At 42.0% G+C, this 24,681-nt stretch overlaps 2 protein-coding genes across 7 annotated transcripts in view; one reads left to right on the top strand and one right to left on the bottom strand.

Moving 5' to 3' along the window:
* Nucleotides 1–12,252, top strand: part of LOC109901163 (phospholipid-transporting ATPase ABCA1) — a 41,242-nt gene extending 28,990 nt beyond the window's left edge. For all 5 annotated transcript variants that reach the window (XM_031837820.1, XM_031837819.1, XM_031837818.1 and 2 more), the window contains exons 28-48: nt 344–492; nt 761–885; nt 1,165–1,251; nt 2,077–2,266; nt 2,416–2,510; nt 2,630–2,662; nt 2,798–2,903; nt 3,230–3,304; nt 3,863–4,032; nt 4,479–4,656; nt 5,417–5,532; nt 6,013–6,157; nt 6,471–6,594; nt 6,765–6,894; nt 7,067–7,250; nt 7,558–7,664; nt 7,932–8,073; nt 8,615–8,749; nt 9,105–9,301; nt 9,429–9,672; nt 9,933–12,252. In XM_031837820.1, coding sequence (XP_031693680.1) covers nt 344–492; nt 761–885; nt 1,165–1,251; nt 2,077–2,266; nt 2,416–2,510; nt 2,630–2,662; nt 2,798–2,903; nt 3,230–3,304; nt 3,863–4,032; nt 4,479–4,656; nt 5,417–5,532; nt 6,013–6,157; nt 6,471–6,594; nt 6,765–6,894; nt 7,067–7,250; nt 7,558–7,664; nt 7,932–8,073; nt 8,615–8,749; nt 9,105–9,301; nt 9,429–9,672; nt 9,933–10,076 — 2,876 coding nt within the window. In that variant the 3' untranslated portion in view covers nt 10,077–12,252. The remainder of the gene's footprint in view (nt 1–343; nt 493–760; nt 886–1,164; nt 1,252–2,076; nt 2,267–2,415; nt 2,511–2,629; nt 2,663–2,797; nt 2,904–3,229; nt 3,305–3,862; nt 4,033–4,478; nt 4,657–5,416; nt 5,533–6,012; nt 6,158–6,470; nt 6,595–6,764; nt 6,895–7,066; nt 7,251–7,557; nt 7,665–7,931; nt 8,074–8,614; nt 8,750–9,104; nt 9,302–9,428; nt 9,673–9,932) is intronic.
* A 1,577-nt stretch (nt 12,253–13,829) lies between these two features.
* Nucleotides 13,830–22,886, bottom strand: LOC109901162 (beta-1,4-galactosyltransferase 1-like). Of its 2 annotated transcripts, XM_020497210.2 has the most exons (6): nt 22,186–22,886; nt 20,663–20,898; nt 16,093–16,280; nt 15,760–15,882; nt 15,244–15,348; nt 13,830–15,000 (listed from the first exon to the last, which is right to left on the bottom strand). In XM_020497210.2, exons 1-6 carry the CDS (start codon nt 22,562–22,564, stop codon nt 14,871–14,873), a joined length of 1,161 nt encoding a protein of 386 aa, XP_020352799.1. In that variant the 5' UTR covers nt 22,565–22,886; the 3' UTR covers nt 13,830–14,870. The 2 variants fall into 2 exon arrangements, with proteins under 2 accessions (XP_020352799.1, XP_031693674.1); XM_031837814.1 differs by lacking the exons at nt 20,663–20,898; nt 22,186–22,886 and adding an exon at nt 17,115–19,318.
* Between the last annotated feature and the right edge of the window lie 1,795 nt (nt 22,887–24,681).

Raw genomic sequence — 24,681 nt, 5'->3', positions numbered from 1 at the left:
TCACGTTCCATTGGAACGAAGTGCTCTTCGTTTCGCCGTTAATTCACTAAAAGGATCTCATTTTAAAGCATCATATTTGTGCATTTTGACCTTGAACACGGTCGTCACTATTTCCCACAGCCACACAATTTCTAAAAATGTTCTTCTTAAAATATGATTTTAAACCTAACCCTAACTTTAATCACACAAACACACCTTATGCCTAACCCTAACCTTAAATGAAACATGTTATTCATTTTGACAATATAGCAATATTCACGATATTTCGACTTTGTGGCTGTGGCAACTAGTGGAAACCCTTGAACACTTGAGGCTCATTCCCTTTCTACTCTTCCTGCCCCAGAATCTCGTGAGACGGACTGGCTGGGAGGCTCGGATGGTAAAGGCTCATATCAGGTCAAAGGCTGGCGTCTGATTAGACAGCAGTTTGTGGCGTTGATATGGAAACGCTTCCTGTATGCCCGGCGCTCCAGGAAAGGCTTCTTCGCTCAGGTAAACTGGACTCATTAGGGCATTACAAATAAAATCAAAGTTGTTAAGTGTTACATTTTAATTCATCATCATTACATGATCTAGCAATGGTGCAGCAGGTACATTGACCTCTCTGCATCTATTGTACTGTGCAAGTTTATACCATATTTTTACTGGCATTGTGGGTAATTGTTTACCTTTGAACCTCCTCATTTGGTGGCGAAGTAGATCTTCAACGTCAAATATCAATTCCTGTTGTAAACGGAGCCTTGTCCTGTGTTGGTTTCAGATCGTGCTTCCTGCTGTGTTTGTGTGCATCGCCCTCGTCTTCAGTCTCATCGTCCCTCCGTTTGGAAAGTACCCCAGCCTGGAGCTGGAGCCTGGCATGTATGAAGAACAGTTCACCTTCATCAGGTACGACCAACGCTAACTTTATGGAGCGATGTTAGTGCCAACAGAATGTTTATTTTGTTTTCATATATCTTTGAATATGTAGATACTTCTCGCATTCACTCAGTTATTTCAACCGAGGTTAGAAAGCCTGGAAATCAAAGATCAAAAATCTAAGTATAGTGTTTCTTATGTTGAGAAATTATGTTATGTAAACGTATACAATGAAGGTCACCCATTGGGTTGTAAGAAGTAGTGCCGTGTCTGTTTCCGTGACGATGGTACAATATTATCTCTTTGCAGCAACGACGCCCCTGAGGATGCAGACACTAACAAGCTGCTGGGTGCCCTGACAAACTATGATGGCTTTGGTTCACTCTGTAACTCACCGTAAGTCTGCCCCCCCCCCCCCCCCCCCTACTAACCAAGTACAGTGAGGCTAAACTACAGTATCGATATTCACTGGTTGTAAATGAGTTGATGAGTTAAATACTTGTCGCTTTGAAGAGTGATTTTATAACTCTTTCTCTCTTGCTCTCCCCCGCACCCTTCCCTCTCTCTCTCTCTCTACCTCTCTCTCTCTACCTCTCTCTCTACCTCTCTCTCTCTCTCTCCCTCTCTCCCTCTCTCTCTCTCTCTCTCTCTCTCTCTCTCTCTCTACCTCTCTCTCTCCCTCTCTACCTCTCTCTCTCTCTCTCTACCTCTCTACCTCTCTCTCTCTCTCTCTCTACCTCTCTCTCTCTCTCTCTCTCTCTCTCTCTCTCTCTCTCTCTCTCTCTCTCTCTCTCTCTCTCTCTCTACCTCTCTCTCTCTCTCTCTACCTCTCTCTCTCTACCTCTCTCTCTCTCTACCTCTCTCTCTCTCTCTCTCTACCTCTCTCTCTCTCTCTCTCTCTACCTCTCTCTCTCTCTCTCTCTACCTCTCTCTCTACCTCTACCTCTCTCTCTCTCTCTCTACCTCTCTCTCTCCCTCTCTACCTCTCTCTCTCTCTCTCTACCTCTCTCTCTCCCTCTCTACCTCTCTCTCTCTCTCTCTACCTCTCTCTCTATCTCTCTCTACCTACCTCTCTCTCTCTCTCTCTCTCTCTCTCTCTCTCTACCTCTCTCTCTCTCTCTCTCTCTCTCTCTCTCTATCTCTCTACCTCTCTCTCTCTCTCTCTACCTCTCTCTCTCTCTCTCTCTCTCTCTCTCTCTCTCTCTCTACCTCTCTCAACAGTCATGCTCCTTGCAACACGTTGGATGAGGAGTGGGCCATTCCTGAGGTACCGGAGAGTGTGAGGGACATCTTTATGAATGGCAACTGGAGTATGGAAAACCCCTCTCCTCTCTGTGAGTGCAGCTGTGAAGGACGCAAGAAGATGCTACCTGAATGCCCAGCGGGAGCTGGTGGTCTTCCTCCTCCACAGGTACACACACATAAGAAAACACACGCGCGCACACACGCACACACACATACACACACACACACACACACACAAAAACACACACACACACACAGAAATGCAGATAATGTAGTATCCACAAAAGTTTAATCTCGTTCTTTCTTTCTCTTCAGGTGAAAATCAGTGACCAAGGTACCCTGCAAAATCTGACTGGCAGAAATATCTCAGATTACCTGGTCAAAACCTATGCTCAGATTATCGGGAAAAGGTATAATTGATAGTATTATTTTATTACAAATGTAGATGTTTATGTTAATGCTCCATTTGATTTCAATGAAAAAGGTGGTGGAACATTATGTTAATACTGTACATGGTGTCTTTTCACAGTTTGAAGAACAAAATCTCGGTCAATGAATTCAGGTAAACTGGCAGGCGTCAATCTCTCAATGCTAAATACAGTGTAGGTCTTTAGAACGTGTCATAGGCATCAGTAGTGGTCTGAGAATGTTCTGTACCACGTTATTCAATAAAATGCCATTGTGTTTTTTTATGCAGATATGGTGGATTCTCATTGGGCGCTAGGAACACTCAGCTCCTCCCACCAGGTGATGATATTGATCAGGCCATCTCTGAGATCAGACGACGCTTCCACCTGGAAAGAGTAAGCCTTACCATTACATACTAAATATCCCCTATACTTACCCTGGAACAATGCCACTGTAATGTAGTGTACAGTATTATCAACATAGAAATAGAATTGCTAGAATGGACGTTCAAGTCCAGGTTCTGTTTTGCGTGTAACGGCGGCCATATTGAGTGTACTCATGACTGTGCCACTCAAATTATCAGGGTCTGAGGGGCTTTGTCCCTTCTAACAATTCCATTTCTATGATTACCAATACTTGCTATTTGTTTAAATGTTGGCATTTAATGTTGTTAGGGTTAGGTTGTGTATTTAACTGGTTCTTGCGGTCTTTCTCTGTATAGGGCACTGCTGCTGACCGTTTCCTTGCCAGCTTATCCAGTTTTATCCAGGGACTGGACACTAAGAACAACGTCAAGGTTAGTTTAGTGCTTTGGTGCAAATTTTCCACATTCGTATAAATGTAGGGTTCAACTGCAGGTCTTTTGTTGCACAATTTAGATTGCACAGTGATTCATTTAATCACATGTTGAACTTCGTTCCTGCTTGTACTGTGGGAACATTGTTTGAGACCCAACACAGTAGATTTCTATGCTTACACAGCTGAAAATCTTTTAAAATTGCTACGGCTGCACTTTGACCTTTAATAAGCAGGTTCAGACCGACGGAAATGCCATGACCAGGAAATGAGACTTGAGGAACGAAGAGGAAACGCTCACACTGTTTTTCAGGGAACTTGAACGATGTTGATTATATCCAGACCAAAGACCTTTTGTTCTAGAACCTAAAGTCACTCATCATCACTTCCGTTATTCTACCAAGAAGCGGAAGATGAGGCCTTTGGGTGTGCGCTTAGTCAGTTTTCACATTTATCGCTTCCGCCATTTTTAAGACCTCACAAAAACACTTCTTCCTTCCTCTTGTTTTAATAGCTCCTCCCTCCTAACCTCTGTCCTGTAACCTCTGACCCCATCCAGATCTGGTTCAACAACAAGGGGTGGCACAGCATCGGGTCTTTCCTGAACGTGATGAACAACGGAATCCTGCGCGCCAGCCTGCCCGCCGGCCAGGACTCCAGCAAGTATGGCATCCGTGCCTTCAACCACCCACTCAACCTCACCAAGGAGCAACTGTCCCAGGTCGCACTGTAAGTACCTAGCCGACAACTCATATTCTTCCATGAAATACATTTCCCATCTATCAATAACATGGATTGCAAGAAATCTACAGTATGACAATGCACCTCCTTATAGTAATTGAAAGGTCGCTAGTTCGAATCGCAGAGCCGACAAGGTGAAAAATCTGTTGGTGGGCCCTTGAGCAAGGCACTTGATCCTAATTGCTCAATGGAGGGGTGAATCAGAGAGAGTTGGGATACGCAAAAAAACACATTTCCAAATCACACATGCATATAATACACACTGTGTGTGAAATAGAACAAATATAAGTACCTACCTAATTACTAATGAATTCTTTTATTTTTTATTAAAAAAGCATGGCAGCACTTTACTTAAAGCATCCAGGCATAACTGCTTTATAACCTGTTCTATGTACGACTCAGAAGCATCTTTTCCCTCTGCGTGCTCCCTCCAGGATGACCACCTCTGTGGACGTGCTGGTGTCCATCTGCGTGATCTTCGCCATGTCTTTCGTCCCGGCCAGCTTCGTAGTCTTCCTCATTCAGGAGAGAGTCAACAAGGCCAAACACATGCAGTTCATCAGTGGGGTGCAACCCTTCCTCTATTGGCTGTCCAACTTCATCTGGGACATGGTAAGGCTTCTCATCTCATCCTGCACTCTTAGGAAGAAAAAAAAAAAGAATCTTTAAGGGTTCTTCGGCTGTCCCCATAGGAAAACCATTTAAAGAACCCTTTTTGGTTCCATGTAGAACCTTTTTTGGGTTCCATGTAGAACCCTTTCCACAGAGGGTTCTACATGGGACCCAAAATGTTTCTACCTAGAACAGTGGAGGCTGCTGAGCGGAGGACGGCTCATAATAATGGCTGGAATGGAGTCAATGGAATGGTATCAAATACATCAAAAATGTTGTTTCCATGTGGTTGATGCCATTCCATTGACTCCCTTCCAGACATTATTATGAGCCGTCCTCCTCTCAGCAGCCTCCACTGGCCTAGAACCAAAAAGGGTTCTACCCGGAACCAAAAAAGGCTTCTCCTATGGCGACAGCCAGAGAATTGTAAGTTCTAAGAGTGTAGAGAGGTCAGTGTGGATGTACAGTCTACCATATACATTAGTTTACAGTGACTAGTGAACGTACACCCCATTTAGATGTCATTTGACATCAGCATAATGTGAAGACTGTACACTTTCAATAACTGTATATTAGACTTAATATAAATGACTTGAGACACCATGGAAATGTCACAAACACATCTTCTCCGTTGTTTGAAGTCAACTCATTGAAAAAGCTCTCTATCTGGACTGTACGCAGCATGTTCCTTTGCCCTGAAAGGGTGCGTGAAAGTCCTGAATGTCCTGCCCTGTATATGAATGTCCTGTATATGTTCCAGTGTAACTACATCGTCCCTGCTACTCTGGTCATTATCATCTTCATCTGCTTCCAACAAGACGCCTACGTCTCCTCCACCAACCTGCCTGTACTGGCCCTGCTGCTGCTTCTCTATGGGTGAGGGACACACACATACACACACACACAGAGGTACACAGATGCAGAAACACACACAACACGCAGAAACACACACCACACACAAACACACGCAGAAACACACCACACGCAGAAACACACACCACACGCAAAAACACACACCACACACAAACACACACAGAGGCACACAGATGCAGAAACACACGCCACACGCAGAAACACACACCACACACACGCAGACACACACACCACACACACACACACAAGCAGAAGCACACACACACACGCAGAAACACCCACCACACACACACGCAGAAACACACACCACACACACACACACACACGCAGAAAACGTGCAGGCACATATGTCGCACACTCAGATATATGTCGCAGACAAACCACGTCACTCACCATATGTCCTAGCGATGCAAGGCTGCGTCAATATACGATTGGGAGTCACAGCGTACCTGTTCTCACTTCCTTTTTGATGTCTGTCCCTAGGTGGTCCATCACGCCCCTGATGTACCCGGCGTCCTTCTTCTTTAAGATCCCCAGCACGGCCTACGTTGTACTCACCTCCGTCAACATCCTCATCGGCATCAACGGCAGCGTCTCCACCTTCGTCCTCGAGCTCTTCGGCAGCAACGTGCGTACAACAAGGCTTCATAGGGCTTCTTAAGACTTCATGGGGACTTAATAGGGCTTCATATGGCTTCGTTAGGCTTCATAGTGACTTATAGGGCTTAATGAGACTTCATAGAACTTGCGAAAGTCATTAGGTGGACCCATACTGCAGAAATCAAAGATCCCTGTGGAAATGCTTTTTATCCGTGTGACATACTGTTTCAATTCAGCGCGTAATTTATTATAACATTTAAAGTGAATTGAATTAAATGGGGACTTTAGAAATGAATGTGACAGTTTGACTGATTGGGTGTTGTTCTACTATGTGACAACAGGAGATCGGAGGGATCAACGACATCCTGAAGAACGTGTTCCTGATCTTCCCTCACTTCTGTCTGGGCCGAGGTCTCATCGACATGGTGAAGAACCAGGCCATGGCCGACGCTCTGGAGAGGTTTGGTAAGTAGGCTCAGGTCATAGGTCATAGGTCGTTTATTACGTTAGGACAAAAATGTAATGTCAATGAATCAAGTTTGTGATTTAATGTTTTTTAAATTATTATTATTATTAATTTGTCAATGCTGTGCTTCTGTTTCTTGACAATCATCTGTTCCTTCCATTGGTTCAAGGTGAGAACCGGTTCCGTTCCCCTCTGGCGTGGGACATGGTGGGCAAGAATCTGTTCGCCATGGCTGTGCAGGGCGTGGTCTTCTTCACTATCACCGTGCTCATCCAATACCGCTTCTGTATCAAGGCCAGGTAGGCGTGGCCTTGCATTTCATTGGACAGATTAATCAGAATCTTTTGTTGTGTCCTTTATCCACTTTCTATTTAAAAAATTATACAAATCAAAATTGTCAAGTCAGTAAAACATTTTGTATTCATAATGATCTGCTGTAAATATCCTCCCTGATCTGATTGGTTGTCTCAGATCTTTGCGCACCGACCAGAAACCTATCGGTGAGGAGGATGAAGACGTGGCCAGAGAGAGGCAAAGGATTCTGGGAGGGGGGGGACAATCTGACATTCTGGAACTCAAGCAGCTGACCAAGGTGTACAATAGAAAACAGAAACCAGCAGTGGATCGCCTTTGTGTGGGAATTCCTCCAGGAGAGGTGAGTTGGCTCTGCTACCACTGTACAGCATAGATAGGGATGGGAGTTTTCCCTGGCCACATGACCTGACCTGCTCATTAGTCTCCATTAGATTTGTTTTCCTGGTCAGATGACCATTAGACTCCACTAGACTAGTTTTCCTGGTCACATGACCTCACCTGATCATTGGTCTTCAATAGACTAGCTTTACTGGTCAGGTCAGATGGTCAGGAAAAGTTGCTGGCCCTGCCCATAGATTCTCCCCTTTCCATATCCTGTTGGTGGTTCAGTCCAGTGAAACTCTTCTCTCTCCTCTCTCTCTCTCTAGTGTTTTGGTCTGCTTGGAGTCAACGGAGCAGGAAAGACGAGCACCTTCAAGATGCTGACTGGAGACTCAATAGTCACGAGTGGAGAAGCTTACCTGGCGGGAAAGAGGTGAGAAGGATAGTAAAGATAATTAAACAAGCTGAACAAATTGTCATTATGGGATTTATACAGTACACAGGTGCCGTATTTTACAGTATATCTTAATGGTTAAATGCATGATTGATTATAGCCTCTAAGAACTTGTTCACACGGAAGCTTCCATGACCGTTGTACATCGCAATAGTCTTGAAATACGTACTGTGAACGGAGTCTTAAATAGTTTGGAGGTGTGTGCTGTTGTGACTGACAGTGTGCGTTCTCTGTGTGGCCTGTCAGTGTGTTGACGGAGATAAACGAGGTGCACCAGAACATGGGCTACTGCCCTCAGTTTGATGCTATCAATGAGCTGCTGACTGGCAGGGAGCACCTTGAGTTCTACGCCATCCTGAGGGGGGTTCCTGAGAAGGAAGTGTGTGAGGTGAGTGTGTTATCCTCTTGACAAAAAAATAACATTCTTACAACCGTGACATTTTGTGCCCTGTCAAAGGACAGGTAACTTATGTTATGCTCTTTATTTGGAGACCTTGTTGTTGGTCCATTTTAAGGACATGTTTTTGTTTTAAGGACGGGTTGTTGTTTTAAGGGACGGGTTGTTGTTTTAAGGGACGGGTTGTTGTTTTAAGGGACGGGTTGTTGTTTTAAGGGACGGGTTGTTGTTTTAAGGGACGGGTTGTTGTTTTAAGGGAGGGGTTGTTGTTTTAAGGGACGGGTTGTTGTTTTAAGGGACTGGTTGTTGTTTTAAGGGACGGGTTGTTGTTTTAAGGACGGGTTGTTGTTTTAAGGACGGGTTGTTTTAAGGACAGGCTGTTTCGGTTTACTTCCAATATTGACTGAAGTAAGATGGGATTGACCACAGCCCTGGTGGGCTATAGTATGTGATCTTGTTTGTCTAATCATGTCTTTGGCACCACTCTCTCTCTCTCTCTCGCTCTCTCTCTCTCTCTCTCTCTCTGGTCCAGGTGGCAGAGTGGGGCATCCGTAAACTAGGCCTGATCAAGTATGTGGACAAGGCAGCAGGGAGCTACAGTGGAGGGAACATGAGGAAACTCTCCACGGCCATGGCACTGATCGGTGGTCCCCCGGTGGTCTTCCTGGTGAGTAGGCCTACTTTATGAGCCTTTTAACTAACTAATCATTTGTTCATATACCCAAACATGGTTATAATGTTATTCAGTCATGGTACGTTACAGTATAGCAATGTGTGTGAACTGGAGCAACCTTTTAAGTTCAAGTTCAATACCTATTACAGTATCTAGGGCCCAGAGTTTTTCCTGATCACGTCATGGTCAGTTGGAAAAACTCCCAGCCCAACCTAGAACCTAGAAACCAATCTCTCCATTGAGGATGTCAACAATAGACCAGGCGCTAGAGGATGTTGTTTCCTACACCAACTTGTTCCTGGGCCTAGTCTGACCAGGCTGTGGTGTTGTTATTCTTTGTGACTGACAGGACGAGCCCACCACTGGTATGGACCCCAAGGCCAGACGGGCTCTGTGGAACTGCATTCTCAGTATCGTCAAGGAGGGGCGATCGGTGGTTCTCACCTCGCACAGTATGGAGGAGTGTGAGGCCCTGTGTACACGGATGGCCATCATGGTCAATGGGAGGTTCCGCTGCCTGGGCAGCGTGCAGCACTTAAAGAACAGGTAAGAACAGAAAGGGGGAGAGATGGGATGTTCAGTAGTGAATCACTACATTGGTGAAGAAGCACTGTGGCCATTTTGGATCAACATTGAGCTAACGCTAATCATCCCTATGCGTTTCCTCATTCAGATTTGGGGATGGCTACACCATCATCCTCCGGGTGGCAGGACCAGACCCGGACCTGAGGCCGGTGATGGAGTTTATTGAGAAGGAGCTTCCAGGCAGCACTCTGAAGGAGAAGCACAGGAACATGCTGCAGTATCAGCTGTCCTCCTCCAAAACCTCCCTGGCACGCATCTTCAGCATCCTGGCCAAGAACAAGGAGTGGCTGCACATTGAGGACTACTCCGTTTCCCAGACAACACTAGACCAAGTAAGCACTGAGGCTGGTTGAAGACATTGTCGTAGACCATTTTGATTATCGTAGCAATTACTATTTTATTATATATATTTTTATTGAAATAAAGTTGTTTTTCGAGGGGGTCTTGCATAGGTTTAGATGAAATGAGTGTTTCATTGCCAATACAAAATAGAACAATAAAAATAAACATTTAAACCAAAATACAAATGAAACAACCGTTGCTTGCATAGCACACTGATTAATCCGGTCCGTGTGTGTTCTCTTGTCTTCAGGTGTTTGTCAATTTCGCCAAGGACCAAAGTGACGAGGACCACTTAAAAGACATTTCCGTGCACAAGCGAGAGGCGGTGGCAGTGGACATTACTCAGCTCAAGTCTTTCCTCGCCGACGAGAAGGCCAGGGAGAGCTGCGTGTGAATCCAAGGCTGAAGTGGAACTCTATTCCCTGCGTAGTGCGCTACCTTCGACCAGAGCCTGGTCAAACAAGTGCGCTATGTAGGGTATAGGGTGCCGTTTTGGACTAAACCTGTGTCTGTTCCTATCTCTCTCCCAGATGAACTGCTGAGGTCCCTGTAGACGGGTCATTCTGGAGAGGAGGGTTTTCTACTTTATTGTAGCGGTCTTTTAATTCTTTCTCAGTGGGCTGCCCAGCGTTAGCGTTCTTTGTAGGGCGACACGAGAACGAGCGGCAGAAGTTCAACACTGAAACTCAATGCAAATCAATGCAATTCAATGCAAATCAATGCAAATCAATGCAAATCAATAAAGATGATACAATCCTCATGAAGTGTTCTCCGAGGAACAGCCTTGTGCCCCTCGCTAGCTAGATTGAAAAGACTTGAATATACTTTAAAGTTGCACCCCAGGCAGAGCATGAAGGGTTCTCAGTTTCTGTGTGCTCACTCGACCAGGACCTTCGACACGCTCGATCGACAATGTAAAAAGAAGTTCCAATCAACTCGCTCACTGCCAACCGACAGTCATTTTGATTCAACGTCTATTTTCTCTCCCTCGCTTTGTTACCACGAAAAGTACTTTTTTTTTATGAACTGGAAAAACAAGAATTAATTTCAACGACAGTCCAATCCCAAATAAAATACATTTTGAATACAGTATATTGATCAATTTAGTTTTGCATCTGAAAAAATGGAACCTAATGGTGTTTGTTGTATTTTTTAATTTTTTTTTTAAAGATGACTGTTTTGTCGTTGTTGTCATGACGCCCAGCACAGTGCCTGCAATCATGGTGGAGATAATGTTAACACTCCAAAAGAGAGGCCATGGAATGTTCTGGAATGACGAAGCAAAAAAGGCCGGAGCTTCTTTAGAACCCTGAAGGGATGTCAGAGAGACCTTATTGTCAGATTACTGCTTTAAATGTACTGTCCTATGGCAGTGAGGCGTCAATTTCTGTACCTCTGTATGTGAATGTGCAGTCTAATAATGACAAAGGTTGTTTATGAGCTAACAATCATCCGTCTGACATTTGTGACAGGTTTTCTGAAGTGTGAGGATGGAACTACATTTCATGCTTTCTAATAGCGGACAACCTACTGGGTTTTTCCCCCCAGCAGGCTTCGAAATTCTGTGTTAAAAAGCGGTATTACTAACATGACCACGGGAGAAATGGGACTGCGTATTCATTTTTTTCTTCATGTTCATTTATATATGTATTGTGAAGTGACAGGAGAACAGACGTTGATGAGATATCTTCAATATAGAATATATATATATATATATATATATATTTATATGAATATGTGTCGTTCAGTAAACACTGTCACCAGTGCCAAAACGTTGAGTCAACGTTATGTTGAGGTTGAGTCAGGATGGCGGGCGACTTATTTGTACACTTTTACTTGTCTTTTTCCTTGAACAGCTGACTTCCTGTAGTTCAGCCACCATCTTTGGAGTTTTTCGCCGAGCACGTGGCTACACATGGAGGCTGGGTCTCACGTGTTGCTCACAAACGATCCAATCATCATTGTACTTTCTGTTGCCGTTGCCACGGTCCTTCTTGTGCATTATTATTCCTGACCATAACCCCAAATGTACACCTCCCTCTTCTGTAAACTCCCGGTGTTGTATTTACTGACACAACACTTCTGCCATAGTTACACCAGCCGTCTGCCATATTAACATACAGATTTAGGGCCAAACAAACACGATAAAAGGCAACAGTCGAATTGAGAGGGACCAGACCAATAAAGTGCCACTGTTTTGGTTACGTTACGATGAATACTACGTTCATGCGGACAGAATAGCTGATGACACAAAGATGTGACGTGGACACCTTCTAGCACTTTATAGAAGTTTTCTATGTAATCTAATCTACCCAGTACAGGATTTACACTGGAATAGCCCCAGATTTCAGAAGACACACCTGAAACTACAATGCATTTTGTTTGTTCCACGACAAAAAGAAAAATAAGAAAAAAACAATTGAGGAGAAAGTGTCCGACAGTACCATGGTAGTTATTTTCTTGTGTTTGAATATTATACGTTTACATTTGAAGTATTAAAAATGATGTTTGTGTCTTTTGTTGTTGTGTACAGTACTTATTTACATGAATAAAAATGGATACATTTTGAAGATAGTAGTTTGTCTGCTTTCTTTAAATCTTAACAATGATCTTGTCTTCATCACGATCAAGTCTGGATATCTTTAAGGTAAAGTGTTTTCCAAATCCTTTCTAAAAAATACATCGCTTATATTTTGCCCTTATTTCTACAATAACTCAAGTCAAACAACTTCATGTTAACAGGTGGAACCATTTCTGCTGATTACATGTCAACTTTTCCCTTCTATCAAAGATGATAGATATACTGACAAGATTACATGTCTCACCCTAACAGCAGGCTGTCTAGCTGCGGCAGAGGATGTAAAGCCACAACACATACACATTGTTTCGACAGCAGACTGATTGATAATGTCAAAAGCTACACTGAAGTCAAACAAAACAGTGATAATCTGCTGCATCTAATCACCAGCTTGTGATCGTTTTTGTATCTCAACTTTACCTTTCCGTTAGTCAGCACCTCTAAATATTTTTGGGTGTGCTTTTCATTACATGACTATCTGCTGGTGTATTACCCTGCCTTACATCTTCTCCTATCAATCACGCGTCATAGATTGCATCAGGTAGGTAGGTAATAGCAGAGCGGAAGAGGGAGGCCCAACTCGACGGAAAATCTGTCTCCCTCCAGCGGGTGTTTTTTTCGTTGTGTTTCGCCCACCAAGCAAGGTGTTATAGTATGGAAGTCAATGAGTATCAAATGCGGTCAACAAAAAATGTATAGCTTATTTGTAATTTGCTACGTGATGTTTATTTGATTAAATAGAAGTTTCATAATGCCAAAGTTGTTATGATTCTACTGATATAAGTAGGACAAGTGACATCCCGGCAACTTTGAGGAAACACTGAAGTGGGCGTTGTCTAGAGATGTTTATGTATATTCATGAAATTAGGCTAGTATCGTGGAGTCTCTATATTGAATACAGGCGGTTGACGTCAACGACCCTCGTTTTAGAAAATTACAATAATGAGATGTATCCACCAATCCAAAGAAAAGATAAGCGGCAGCTTGTGGATCGAGAGTTACGGAACACAGAGGGTGTTTTTAAATGCTTGCCTCTGACGATAGGTAGAGTTAGGCATACCTCTATTTTTACTGAAGACCTACCACTATCCTTGAGTAAAGCCAGTGTGTCCGCTGATGACTCAACATTATACACGTCAGTTCCCACAGCAAGTGAAATCCCTGCAATGTTTAACAAAGAGCTACAGTCAGTTTGAGAAGGATTGACTGGTAATAAGCTAGTCCTAAATATATATAAATACAACCTAAAAGCATTGTATCTTGGCAAATTGAGGAGACTAAACTGCATGGTGTAACCCTGGATTGTAAACTGAAATGGTCAAAACATTGATGCAACAGTAGCTAAAATGACTAAGCACAAATTACTTATACGTTACTGGTTTCCCTGTAACAGGACGAAAATCAAACACAGTACTAGGTCTGTAGGCACTATTTGGAGTCCTTAACTGGAGACTTGAAATCAAATAAACTGGAGTAAAATGTACTCCAATCATTCTAATTCTAATAAATGTATGTATTCAATAGCCCAACCGGAGAATAAAGTCAAAGGTATTCAATAAAACAATTATTTGAATAATTCAAATGTAAAACTTTTTATTTTACTTAATAACTTCTCCCTGTTCTATTCCAATGACTGAACACCAGACATTAGGCTTTTACTTTCAGTCACATGAAACAGTGACAGGTTGAGTCCACCACACCTGTATTTCCACACGTTTAAGATAAGCCAAGTGGGCGGGGACTGAGACTGATCATACCTACATACTACACCATCGCGATGGTAGGTCGTATGTTTGTTCCTGGCTGATTTGTATCCTCAGGGCATAAACAAGGAAGTGATCATTCATGTAACAGGTACTGAATAGGTTTTGAATGTAAAGAAGCATGGAAGTGATCGTTCATGTAACAGGTACTGAATAGGTTTTGAATGTAAAGAAGCATGGAAGTGATCGTTCATGTAACAGGTACTGAATAGGTTTTGAATGTAAAGAAGCATGGAAGTGATCATGTCACAGTAGTGAATGGACAGAATACAGCAAACAAGTGTGTATCAACTGATGTTTTGGGGAAACATGTATAAGTAACCAAACCAACAGTTGCTGTAGATCGGGATTAAGACCTTTCACACAGTTTCAAACATGGGAAACATTTCTGCAAAATATATGAAACCATAATCATCTCAAATATCTCTGCCAAAAATACAAGAAGAAAGAAACAAATGTATAAAATTTGTATTAACTATATACATATTTATTCAACTGATATACGCATTTAAATCAAGTAGTTGTCCCTTACTGAATTACACAAAGGCAACTCATTACAAATGATGTACAAAATAACTTATTCGTCCCACGCCCCTCCCCTTTTGTACTGCTATTAGAAGTCAAACATGTTGACCAAACATTTTGATCCACTCTGATATTTATAAGGTCTTGTTGTGCCATCCCATTCATCCAAGTGCTGTCCATTTGTTTCCACAATAAATGCCCGTGTTCCCGGAGAATTCAGAGTATTCTTGGTATTGTATTCCATGGTTCCGCCGTGCTTTCTTTGCCCCCAACCGTGTGATAAGTGATGTGCAAAATAACTCCTCACATTTATCCACTTTCACTAAGGTTTCCCCACATCTACTGTGATTTTCGTGAACAGAGGATCCTTTTCCACTTTGACGACTTCGTACTTGAGAGAGTTTATACCATCGGTATTCATCGTCAGTCTTGTGCGTTGTATTCTGTCAAACCTGCGATGCAAAGCAAACGATTATCAGTATACCATCCTCATATGAAGATATTTGGGATGCACTGATATGTCAATTCTGGGGCCATACAATAGCCAATATTTTCTTGGCTGTGATGGCAGAGTATCAATGCTGATATTATCATGAAGAAAGAAAAACTTTCCCCTTAAAATCTAAATTCTTCTTTTAAAGATACAACCTTGTGGGGAACCTGGTGAATGTGGTTGTTTTAATCTAAAGCTTTACCTCTGAGGATTTGGGTCGTTCAGTTTGTCTCTTTCGTGACGGATCATCCGGCATTTTCCAACCTCGCTATCTGGACGAGAGATTGACATTCCTCTAGAGCTCACCCTGTGGAAATCAGAGTTTATTATTATAATGGATTTGGAAACAAGTTGGAAATACTGTGGAATTCAGGGTTGGGGTCAATTCTAATTCAATTCAGGAAGTGATTTGAGTTAAAAATTCAAAATGGTTGGGGTCAATTCTTATTCAATTCAGGAAGTGATCTGAGAAAAATAAATTCAACTTTTTAAGTAAATAGCTTCTCCTTTTAAGTTGATTGAAAAATCCTTGAAAAAAGAATTGCCATTTCAGTTTACTTCCTAAATTGACCGACCCTAACACCCTGTTTTGCATGAACATTATACAATAGATCGCTAACATTAGAAAGTGATGATGTCCCATTGCCAAGTCTGACTTTAATATAGGCTAATCTGTAAGGCTTTACAAATCTGTTTGGATTGGAAAGCACTGTCTTGCCTGTTGAAAATGTCATCATCTTCACCACCCCAACCCCAGTAGTTGTTGGGAAAGCCATTGATTTCCAGGAACTGCTCCTTACTTAACGCTGAGACACCGCCAAAGTACTGGTTATAGGGCAACCTATGGATGAGACAAAGACAAAATATTTCTCATCTGGCCCATACAAAGAGCCAAGTAATGAAAAGAGTAGGCTAAGCATAAATAGATATACTTGTTAACTACTCTTCTAGCTATGTACTCATGGTATGAACTGAGGAAGAGGGAGAGTCCCAATGAATCCAAATAATGATGATGCATTAGATAGAAGTTGTCGGTTGAGTTGTGCCGTACTTGAAGCCAAACTTGTCCATGGAGACAGACAGGTGTCTGGGCTGGCGGAAGCATTTGTAGGTGTTGCGGTCATCCATGGGGATGAGGTCCACGTCACTGAACACAAAGCAGTCGTAGTCATACTCCTTCAGGGCCTCAGCATAGCCAATGTTCATCAGCTTGGCCCTGTTGAACGTGTTGTCTCCATCCTAATGAAGAAGTTAAGTCATTTTCAAAACATGGGTACACTAAATTATTTGCCAACTAATTCACATATAATTGAATAATGTTTGTCCACAGAAAATTATTATTTTTAAACTTCCGGTATATGCACATTTTTGTCATTTAGCAGACGCTCTTATCCAGAGCAACGTACAGTTATCTAGGCGGGACAACCACATCGGAGGCATAGAAATGATCATGTTATTCTTCTTAGCTGTCACTTAGCCATCAGATCTTCCATTGTTGGGTAAACTATTTCAAGATTTAATGAGAAGGGGCTCCCGAGTGGCGCAGCGTCGTCCGGTTTAGGTTTTGGCCGGGGTAGGCCATCATCGTCAATAAGAATTTGTTCTTAACTGACTTGCCTAGTTAAATAAAGGTCAAATAAAAGAACCAAGCCGACCAGTTATCTAAGTCACTGACAACCTGAAGATCTACTGAGCTGCACCATTACAGTTCTCTTTCCCACGCACCCAGCTAACTTCACATTGTCATTAGCATATGAGCAAAGTACCAGAAAAAAAAGGAAGGGCCTCACTCGCTACTTTTTTCTATTACAGATTACTTCAGGTCAACGCACCACCTTCTAAAAGACAGTCACTAGGGGCCCGCCTCTTGGACACAGATTAAGCCTCGTCCTGGTCTCAAAAGCAGTTTAGTCTCGGACTATGCTTAATGTGTGTCTGCGAAGGCACCCATAGGAGCCCCAGACAGGTCTTGTCCTTATCTCATATGAGGAAAGTAAACAATATTTTCATAACCATCATGCAGTACACTAAATAATCAGCGGCGTGTTAGAGAACCATAAAGTTCTTAGTTACCTCAGAAGAAGAAAGCAGAAAGAGAAGAAGAAAGCCACCGAGCATTGGAATAACCCAACCATACTTTAGCTGAGATGTGATTGGTTGCAGACATGCAGTGCTAGGAGAGTGGAAACAGAGTTAATAGTAGTTATTAGTATGTCAGAGTGAGAAATAGAGAGAGGGAAAGAGAAAGACAGAGAGAGAGAGAGAGACAGAGACATACAGAGAGAGAGAGAGAGAAAGAGAGAGAAGGGGTGGGGGGAGAGAGAAAGAGAGAAATGGGGAAAGGGGGAGACAGAGAGAGAGAGAGAGAGAGAGAGAGAGAGAGAGAGAGAGAGAGAGAGAGAGAGAGAGAGAGAGAGAGAGAGAGAAAAAAAGTTATGTTATTTTGGTTTCAAGTGCTGCCTATCACAAGAACAGGAAGCACCTGTAGAAGTAAGTACACACGTCTGTCCTCTACACTGTCAATGTCGTCTTCATAGGAGTAGGCTACTGTTCACTATCAATGTGTGGTAGTCATCAGCTGACAGTTAGGTCCTAAGTGGTGATTCTGTCATCCAAATACACCACAAAAATGAAATAATATTGAATTTGATTATTTAAAAAAAAAAAATCTAAAGTTACAATTCTACAACAGGTTGGTCAAAACAAGCATTGTGATTGGTTGAGACGCATTCTAAGCCATACTTTTTTTTTTAAACGGTCTAAAATGGGTTGGTCCAACTAAGCTTTGTGATTGGTTGAGGGTCTAAACCATACCAAATAACCCGTTTAGCACGGGTAAGCCTATAACGCAAAAATTGGCATCTTGTTTTCTGTTCTATCAGAGAAATGACTGCGCACCCACTATCCCATCAGCCCAGCAATTCATGAACTTGATTTCCACAAAAAAAGCATCTTGACATTATCTCCCGTGCTTCCAAAATAGTTACTGGATATGTGTGCAATAAAAGTTCAACATTCACCTTTTGCTACTATTTCTGTCAAGTCGACACGTACAATTTGATGCATACGTTGGATAAATTAACCAAAACGCAATGACACTTTTGATTTGCAACAACGGGGGTTTGTACTGTACATACGTTGCTGTCTGTCTCTCCGACATTTACAACATTGATTCAAAATATGAAATTCTATCTCTCCAATGAGGATTATCGTGTCAGGACGAGACAAACATCTTTTCTCAGCCCGTCTAAATCATGAATCAAACTAAATGAAATGCAGCTAACTTGCGGCTTTTCCAACTTCAGTTTGAAGTGACTGTGTTGTTGTGTAGTTTGCTAGCTCCTCCGAACAGTGTCCGAACGAGATCATTAGCTTATTGTTATGTATCCACATAAATGTAAATAAAAACAGCTTAAACAAACGCAAATACAGCTACTTTGCTGTTATTCTGGGAACACTGTTTGACGTGACTGTGTTAGCCGTAGTTGGCTAGCTAAGGGAGAAGAGCGTTACCATGAACATTTAGACCGTCCATAGATATAGAACAAAAAGACTTCACCACTGGGTCACGGCTCTGCCAACCTAACCTATCGAATGAACGACCAGCCGGCTTGGCTAGCAACCGTAGCTTTGTGTCAAGACTATATTTTTGTGTCAGGCCTATATTTTCATCGAGGTATGAAATAATAGCCTATAAATACATGTATCAAAATCAAGTGTTTCATTTCATTGGTAACCCGTTGTAGAAAAGCAATTGTTCACACAAGGTTGTGCGAAACAACATTTTTAACACGGCTGCGCTGATCTACCGCACTCGGATCCGCCTCGTACCGCAGCACAGCCGTGCTAAAAAAGCACACCCTCTCATGTACAATTGCTTTAATCATTTGCCTTTGTTTTATCTTCGTAATTAGAGATACCTGCTATATCCTGAAAACTACTGTACATGACCATTTTCATAAGAATCATGCTTTAAAGGGGAAATCTGTAGTTACTACATCCAATTTTGGACTTATAAATTAATGATAGATACGCATTGATTCTTGAAGAATATAGATTCTAAATGCCTTTGAGCTTTGTTCAACTTTCATACCCCATCAGAACCCAAAATATAAGCTGGTTATACTCCAATGTTTGTAAACATTGTAAATGTATAGCCTGAAAATATGCTTAAAACTATAATGTTGAAATCTTGAATGATCAGTCTTTGCATCAATATCTCCATATATGATTTTGAGATTCATTACATTTCTCCAGGCCCTTTAAAAAAAAAAAAAAAAAAGGCAGGGATTCTGCTTTGTTATTGTTTCAACTGTAGATTGCCCCTTTAATTGTTTTTTGTTTTTTAAACCTATGGGAGAAAAAATAAGGAATCCTCTGTCTTTTTATCATTACAGGTTAGGAAAGGCAGAGAGTTCATTGAGGTGATGGATGTGGTGGAAAGGAGGAAAGGTGTGGAGGAAAGAGGGAAGAATAAACCCCTCATGCAAAATATTTCCTTGTGAGCCTTTTCTCTTCTAATGTTGTAGGACTGGCTCTCATTCCAACATATCTGGTTTCTAATCTGTTTACAAGACATCTGTTGACTTAAACTAACAAACATTTGCCCATTGGAGAAACCATCAAACAGGAATACATGAACCTGCTTTACCACACAATCAGGAAATAGAGGCTGTCTGTCAACCATGTTTATTTCCTCTTATCCTACCTACAGTAAGACATGTTGTCCGTTAAAACAATACAAGGTGCTTTAGAATAAACTCATACTTGATGACATCACATCAGGCATCACAGTTATTTTATAGAGACACTCCATGTTGCAAACCGTTGGTTTATAAGGTTTCCATATGTTCATCATGGTGGCTTGGCTGTGCCCTCTGATTATTTGTGAAAAACACAGCAGGACAGCTGGTGGTCTACAGATAGTGAGTATAAACTTTAACTGACAGCTGAACCATGTCTGTGTTTAAAGTACAGGCCTGGGCTTGTGTGGAGCTGGGGCGCTGGGGCTAGATAGCTGGGGGGCTGGGCGGCTGGGGAGCTGGACTGGGGCTAGGGCTAAGCTGGGGCTGAGGTTCGGGCTGGGCCTGGGGCAATAATAGCCACCACGGTCCACCCTCTAACAACTGTTCTCAGAGAAACAGCTGAAAGTGCAAGCTTTGTCTGTCTGTGTGTCTGTCTGTCTCCTGTTTCAGTGTCTCTCTCAGAGCTCTCTTAGTTTCTCACAAACGTCGCAATTTCTTACAAATCTATAATTTCGTAATTCTGTACATTTACGTTTCCTCTTCTTTCTTCCCTCTTACATTTTCTGTAGGAAGCGAGGGCGAAGGACGGCAGGAGAGGACACAAGGAATCGAGGATAGGCTACTGAGACTCAGCCTCGGTTTAAAGACCCTGATTTGTAACTGTCAGGCGGGATGTTGCGACACACATTAACATTTTTCCTGTTATCTACAATGAGGGGGTGGGAGGTTACTTGTGTGGAAACCTTCAGGCATGAATAAACAAATGTCGGACAACTGAGCGGTTTTCTTTGTTCAGACAGACTCTGAAAGGCTAGTGCAGTGAATAGATGAAACCAGTCTTATGCACAGAGATTAGATTGGTTTCTCTGGCTTCACCTGATTGATGACGTAGACGCCATAGTCCAGCTGTTGGCGCTGAAGGATGGGATGGAGGTAGTAGAGCCAGAACTTGAGGTGCTCGTCACGAAGGCGGAAGGGGATGATGAGAGCAACCTTTTGGAGGGCGACACAGTCATGTGGTTTGTAGCGACCTCCTTCCTGCAGGCCTGGGTTCTCCTTCCTCACTGTATCCAAGCTGACAGGCGTAGAGAACTCAACCCTGAGAGGCCCAACTGCAGGTCGGGAGAAACAGATATGTTGGGTCACAAACTCTCACACACCTCTTCCTGTTCCTCTACCACATTCACTTCCTTTTCACTTTCTGCCTTCACGTCTCCATCTCTCCCTGCTCCATCTCTCTCTCTTTGTTCAAAGTTTGCACCCTTTGACCTCATGTAAAAAAAATAAAAAATGAACACACACACACACAGACGCACACACAGACGCACCCATAACCACAGGAAATGATGCTGACTTAACGGATATCTCATGCTTGTCTCTTTGCAACAGGCAGTTCAGGGGTTAAGAGGAAATATGTGTTATCTCGTCGTCGTCGTCCACCCCCCAAAAATAAATGGCCTATGCTGCTGAAAGTATTGTCCCCGAGCCATGATTGAGCTGAACACAGAACACTTCACAATGCAGCTCGGCTTAACATGAAATAAATCGAGAGATCTTTCCTCGTATCGACTTTCAGTTAAAGGCAGGAAATGTAGGCCTAATATGAGATGCACAACTACATAATATATGTATAACTACATAATATATGTATAACTACATAATATATGTATAACTACATAATATATGTATAACTACATAATACAATGTTTGATGCAACTGTGCCAGTATACAAAACGTAAAGAATACCTGTTCTTTCCATGACAGACTGACCAGGTGAATCCAGGTGAAAGCTACCTTATTGATGTCACTTGTTAAATCCACTTCAATCAGTGTTGATGAAGGGGAGGAGACAGGCTAAAGAAGGATTTTTAAGCCTTGAGACAATTGAGACATGAATTGTGTATGTGCCATTCAGAGGGTGAATGGACAAGACAAAAAATGTAACTGCCTTTGGGGTGCCAGTCTCACCGGCTTGCCTAGTAGGTGCCAGACTCACCGGTTTGTATCAAGAACTGCAACACTGCTGGGTTTTTCATGCTCAACAGCTGATAATTATATATATTTCAAGGATATGCAGCATGTTTATTTACTTGTTATTTTGGCAAAACAGTTTGATTAAATATAAAAAGTTTGAATGTATTTCCCTGGGAGGCCAAACTACCTGGATTTAGGTTTCATGTTGGATTAGGGGGGAAATAGTCAATATGTGCATGACAGAAGAATTTGAGAGAAAGAAAATCTGCATAGAAATAGCCTAATAATGTGTTATAAAGACTCCTCTTACATGTTTATAACAGTTGCATGTATAATTCAGTATAATGTAATGTTTCTGCTGTGCATGTTTGATTAAATAACAGCCCTTGCATTAAAATGAATTGATGAAATCATAGGCTACTTACCAAGATGTGGAGACGGATCAGGACATTTTTCAAACTTTTTCCACGAAGTTGTAGTAGTAGTAATAGTAGTAGTAGTAGTAGTAGTGTTATTAGTTGTTGTAGTAGTTGTATTGGGTAAATGTATATCGTGAAGCTTCGGAGTTTGCAATGTTACAAAGCTGTTATTAAGGTCGTGATGTCCAATATCTTCCGGTGGAAGTGTCACGGTAATAAAATCAGTTTCAATTCGCGTCTGTGTCTGTATATGTTGGTTTGGTGACAACCCATTCGAGTAACCCATGAAATAAAATAAAGCCACTAAGAGATTAATAACACCTAAAACTACAACCAAGGTGCAGCCTTTCCTCCGCAGCCTAAAGTTGAGAGATGAGTCGAGCATAATGCTGTTGTCATATGCCGAACCGAAACACACAACCGTTTACGCAACCGACGGTATTAAAAAAAGCTATTTACAAATACTCTATTTATTTGTTGCAAAACTCAGTATAGTTTAAAGATTTAAAAAATAAAACAAGGTAAGATCATATTTTCCTCTACTATGTGGTGGTGGCATGCTGGCCGTGACCATCAGTTTGACGTAGGCTCCCGAGAGTGAATTCACTCTGTACTACACTTTATGGCAGTAATATGACAGCTCGTGGACCTGTAGCTTCCTCAATAATAAAAGTCACGACGAGGAAATCCTAGTCTACTAGGGAACTACACTAGCAAACTATTCAGTAAAATGCCCAAAATATACTCATTACGAAGTCTTTATTAATTTGCAAGTCCCTAGGTTGAGATTTGTTTGAATTTGAATTCACTCTAGGAGAGGGACCAGATGCCTGTGATGTAGGCTCTTTTTTTCCCCCGGAAAACGTTTTAGCCTTAAGGCCAGGGCTAGGCTACTTGTTTCTCTGACGCTATAGGCCTGCATTTGAAAATAATTTGATTTAATACAAATTTAAAATCAATACCAGCATAATCGATGTATACACTCCTTTATTTCTTGTTCTAAGCATGTGTAATCCTTTATAATGTTTTATGAGAAGGGTTTATGTGTCACGCCCTGACCTTAGATATCTCTGTTTTCTTTACATTTTGGTTAGGTCAGGGTGTGACTAGGGTGGGTGCTCTAGTTTTTCATTGTCTAGGGGTTTTGTATGTTTTATGGTTGTTGTAGGTCTAGGGGGGTTTGTATTTCTATGTTGGCCTGATATGGTTCTCAATCAGAGACAGCTGTTTATCGTTGTCTCTGATTGGGGATCATATTTAGGTAGCCATTTCTTTTTTTGTGTTTCGTGGGATCTTGTCTATGTGTAGTTGCATGTCAACACTCGTTTGTATAGCTTCACGTTTTGTTATTTTGTTTGTTCAGTGGTCATTCTTTAAATAAATAAGAATGAACGCACACCACGCTGCGCCTTGGTCCGATCTAATTGTATTTGACACGTGATGAACACAACAAGTGTAGAGCTTACCGTGAAATGCTTACTAACAAGCCCTTAACCAACAATGCAGTTCAAGAAATAGAGTTAATAAAATATTTACTAAATAAGTTAAACATCTAAATCAATCAAAAAGTAACACAATAAATGTACATAACAATAAGGAGGCTATAAACAGTAGGTACCAGACCGAGTCAATGTGCTGGGGTACAGGTTAGTGGAGGTCATTTGTAAAGTGACTATGCATAGATAAACAGCGAGTAGCAGCAGTGTAAAAACAAAGGGTCAATGTAAATAGTCCAGTTGGTCATTTGATTAGTTGTTCAGCAGTCTTATGGCTTGAGGGTAGAAGCTGTTAAGGAGCCTTTTGGTCCTAGACTTGGCGCTCTGGTACTGCTTGCTGTGCAGTAGCAGAGAGAACCGTCTATGACTTGAGAGACAGGAGTTTTTGACAATTTTTTGGAGCCTTCCTCTGACACCACCTAATATATATGTCCTGGATGTCACGAAGCTTGGCTGCAGTGATGTACTGGGCCGTACGCACTACCCTTACTGTCAGATTTCTTTATTAATTTTTTATTTCACCTTTATCTAACCAGGTAAGCTAGATGAGAACAAGTTCTCATTTACAACTGCGACCTGGCCAAGAGAGAGCAAAGCAGTGCGACACAAACAACAACACAGAGTTACACATGGAATAAACAAGCGTACAGTTAATAACACAATAGAAAAGTTATACAGTGTGTGCAAATGGCGTGAGTAGGTAAGGCAATAAAAATACCATAGTGGTGAAGTAATTACAATTTAGCAAATAAACACGGGAGTGATAGATGAGCAGATGGTGATGTGCAAGTAGAAATACTGGTGTGCAAAAGAGCAGAAAAGTAAATTAAAACAATATAGGGATGAGGTAGGTAGATTGGGTGGGCTATCTACAGATGGGCTATGTACAGCTGCAGCAATCAGTTAGCTGCTCAGATAGCTGATGTTTAAAGTTAGTGAGGGAAATATAGGTGTCCAGCTTCAGCGATTTTTACAATTCGTTCCAGTCATTGGCAGCAGAGAACTG

This window comes from Oncorhynchus kisutch, linkage group LG12 (assembly GCF_002021735.2).
Source record: "Oncorhynchus kisutch isolate 150728-3 linkage group LG12, Okis_V2, whole genome shotgun sequence".
Lineage (NCBI taxonomy): Eukaryota > Metazoa > Chordata > Actinopteri > Salmoniformes > Salmonidae > Oncorhynchus > Oncorhynchus kisutch.
This window is presented reverse-complemented; position numbering and strand designations above follow the sequence as displayed.

Excerpts from the sequence above, each read along its gene's own strand:
- LOC109901162 (XM_020497210.2), bottom strand. The coding sequence starts at position 22,564 with ATGCTCGACTCATCTCTCAACTTTAGGCTGCGGAGGAAAGGCTGCACC. Across the intron at positions 20,899-22,185 it reads TGATCCGTCTCCACATCTTG|TTGGGCCTCTCAGGGTTGAG; the intron begins GTAAGTAGCCTA and ends CCCGACCTGCAG. Across the intron at positions 15,349-15,759 it reads GATGATGACATTTTCAACAG|GGTGAGCTCTAGAGGAATGT; the intron begins GCAAGACAGTGC and ends TGATTTCCACAG.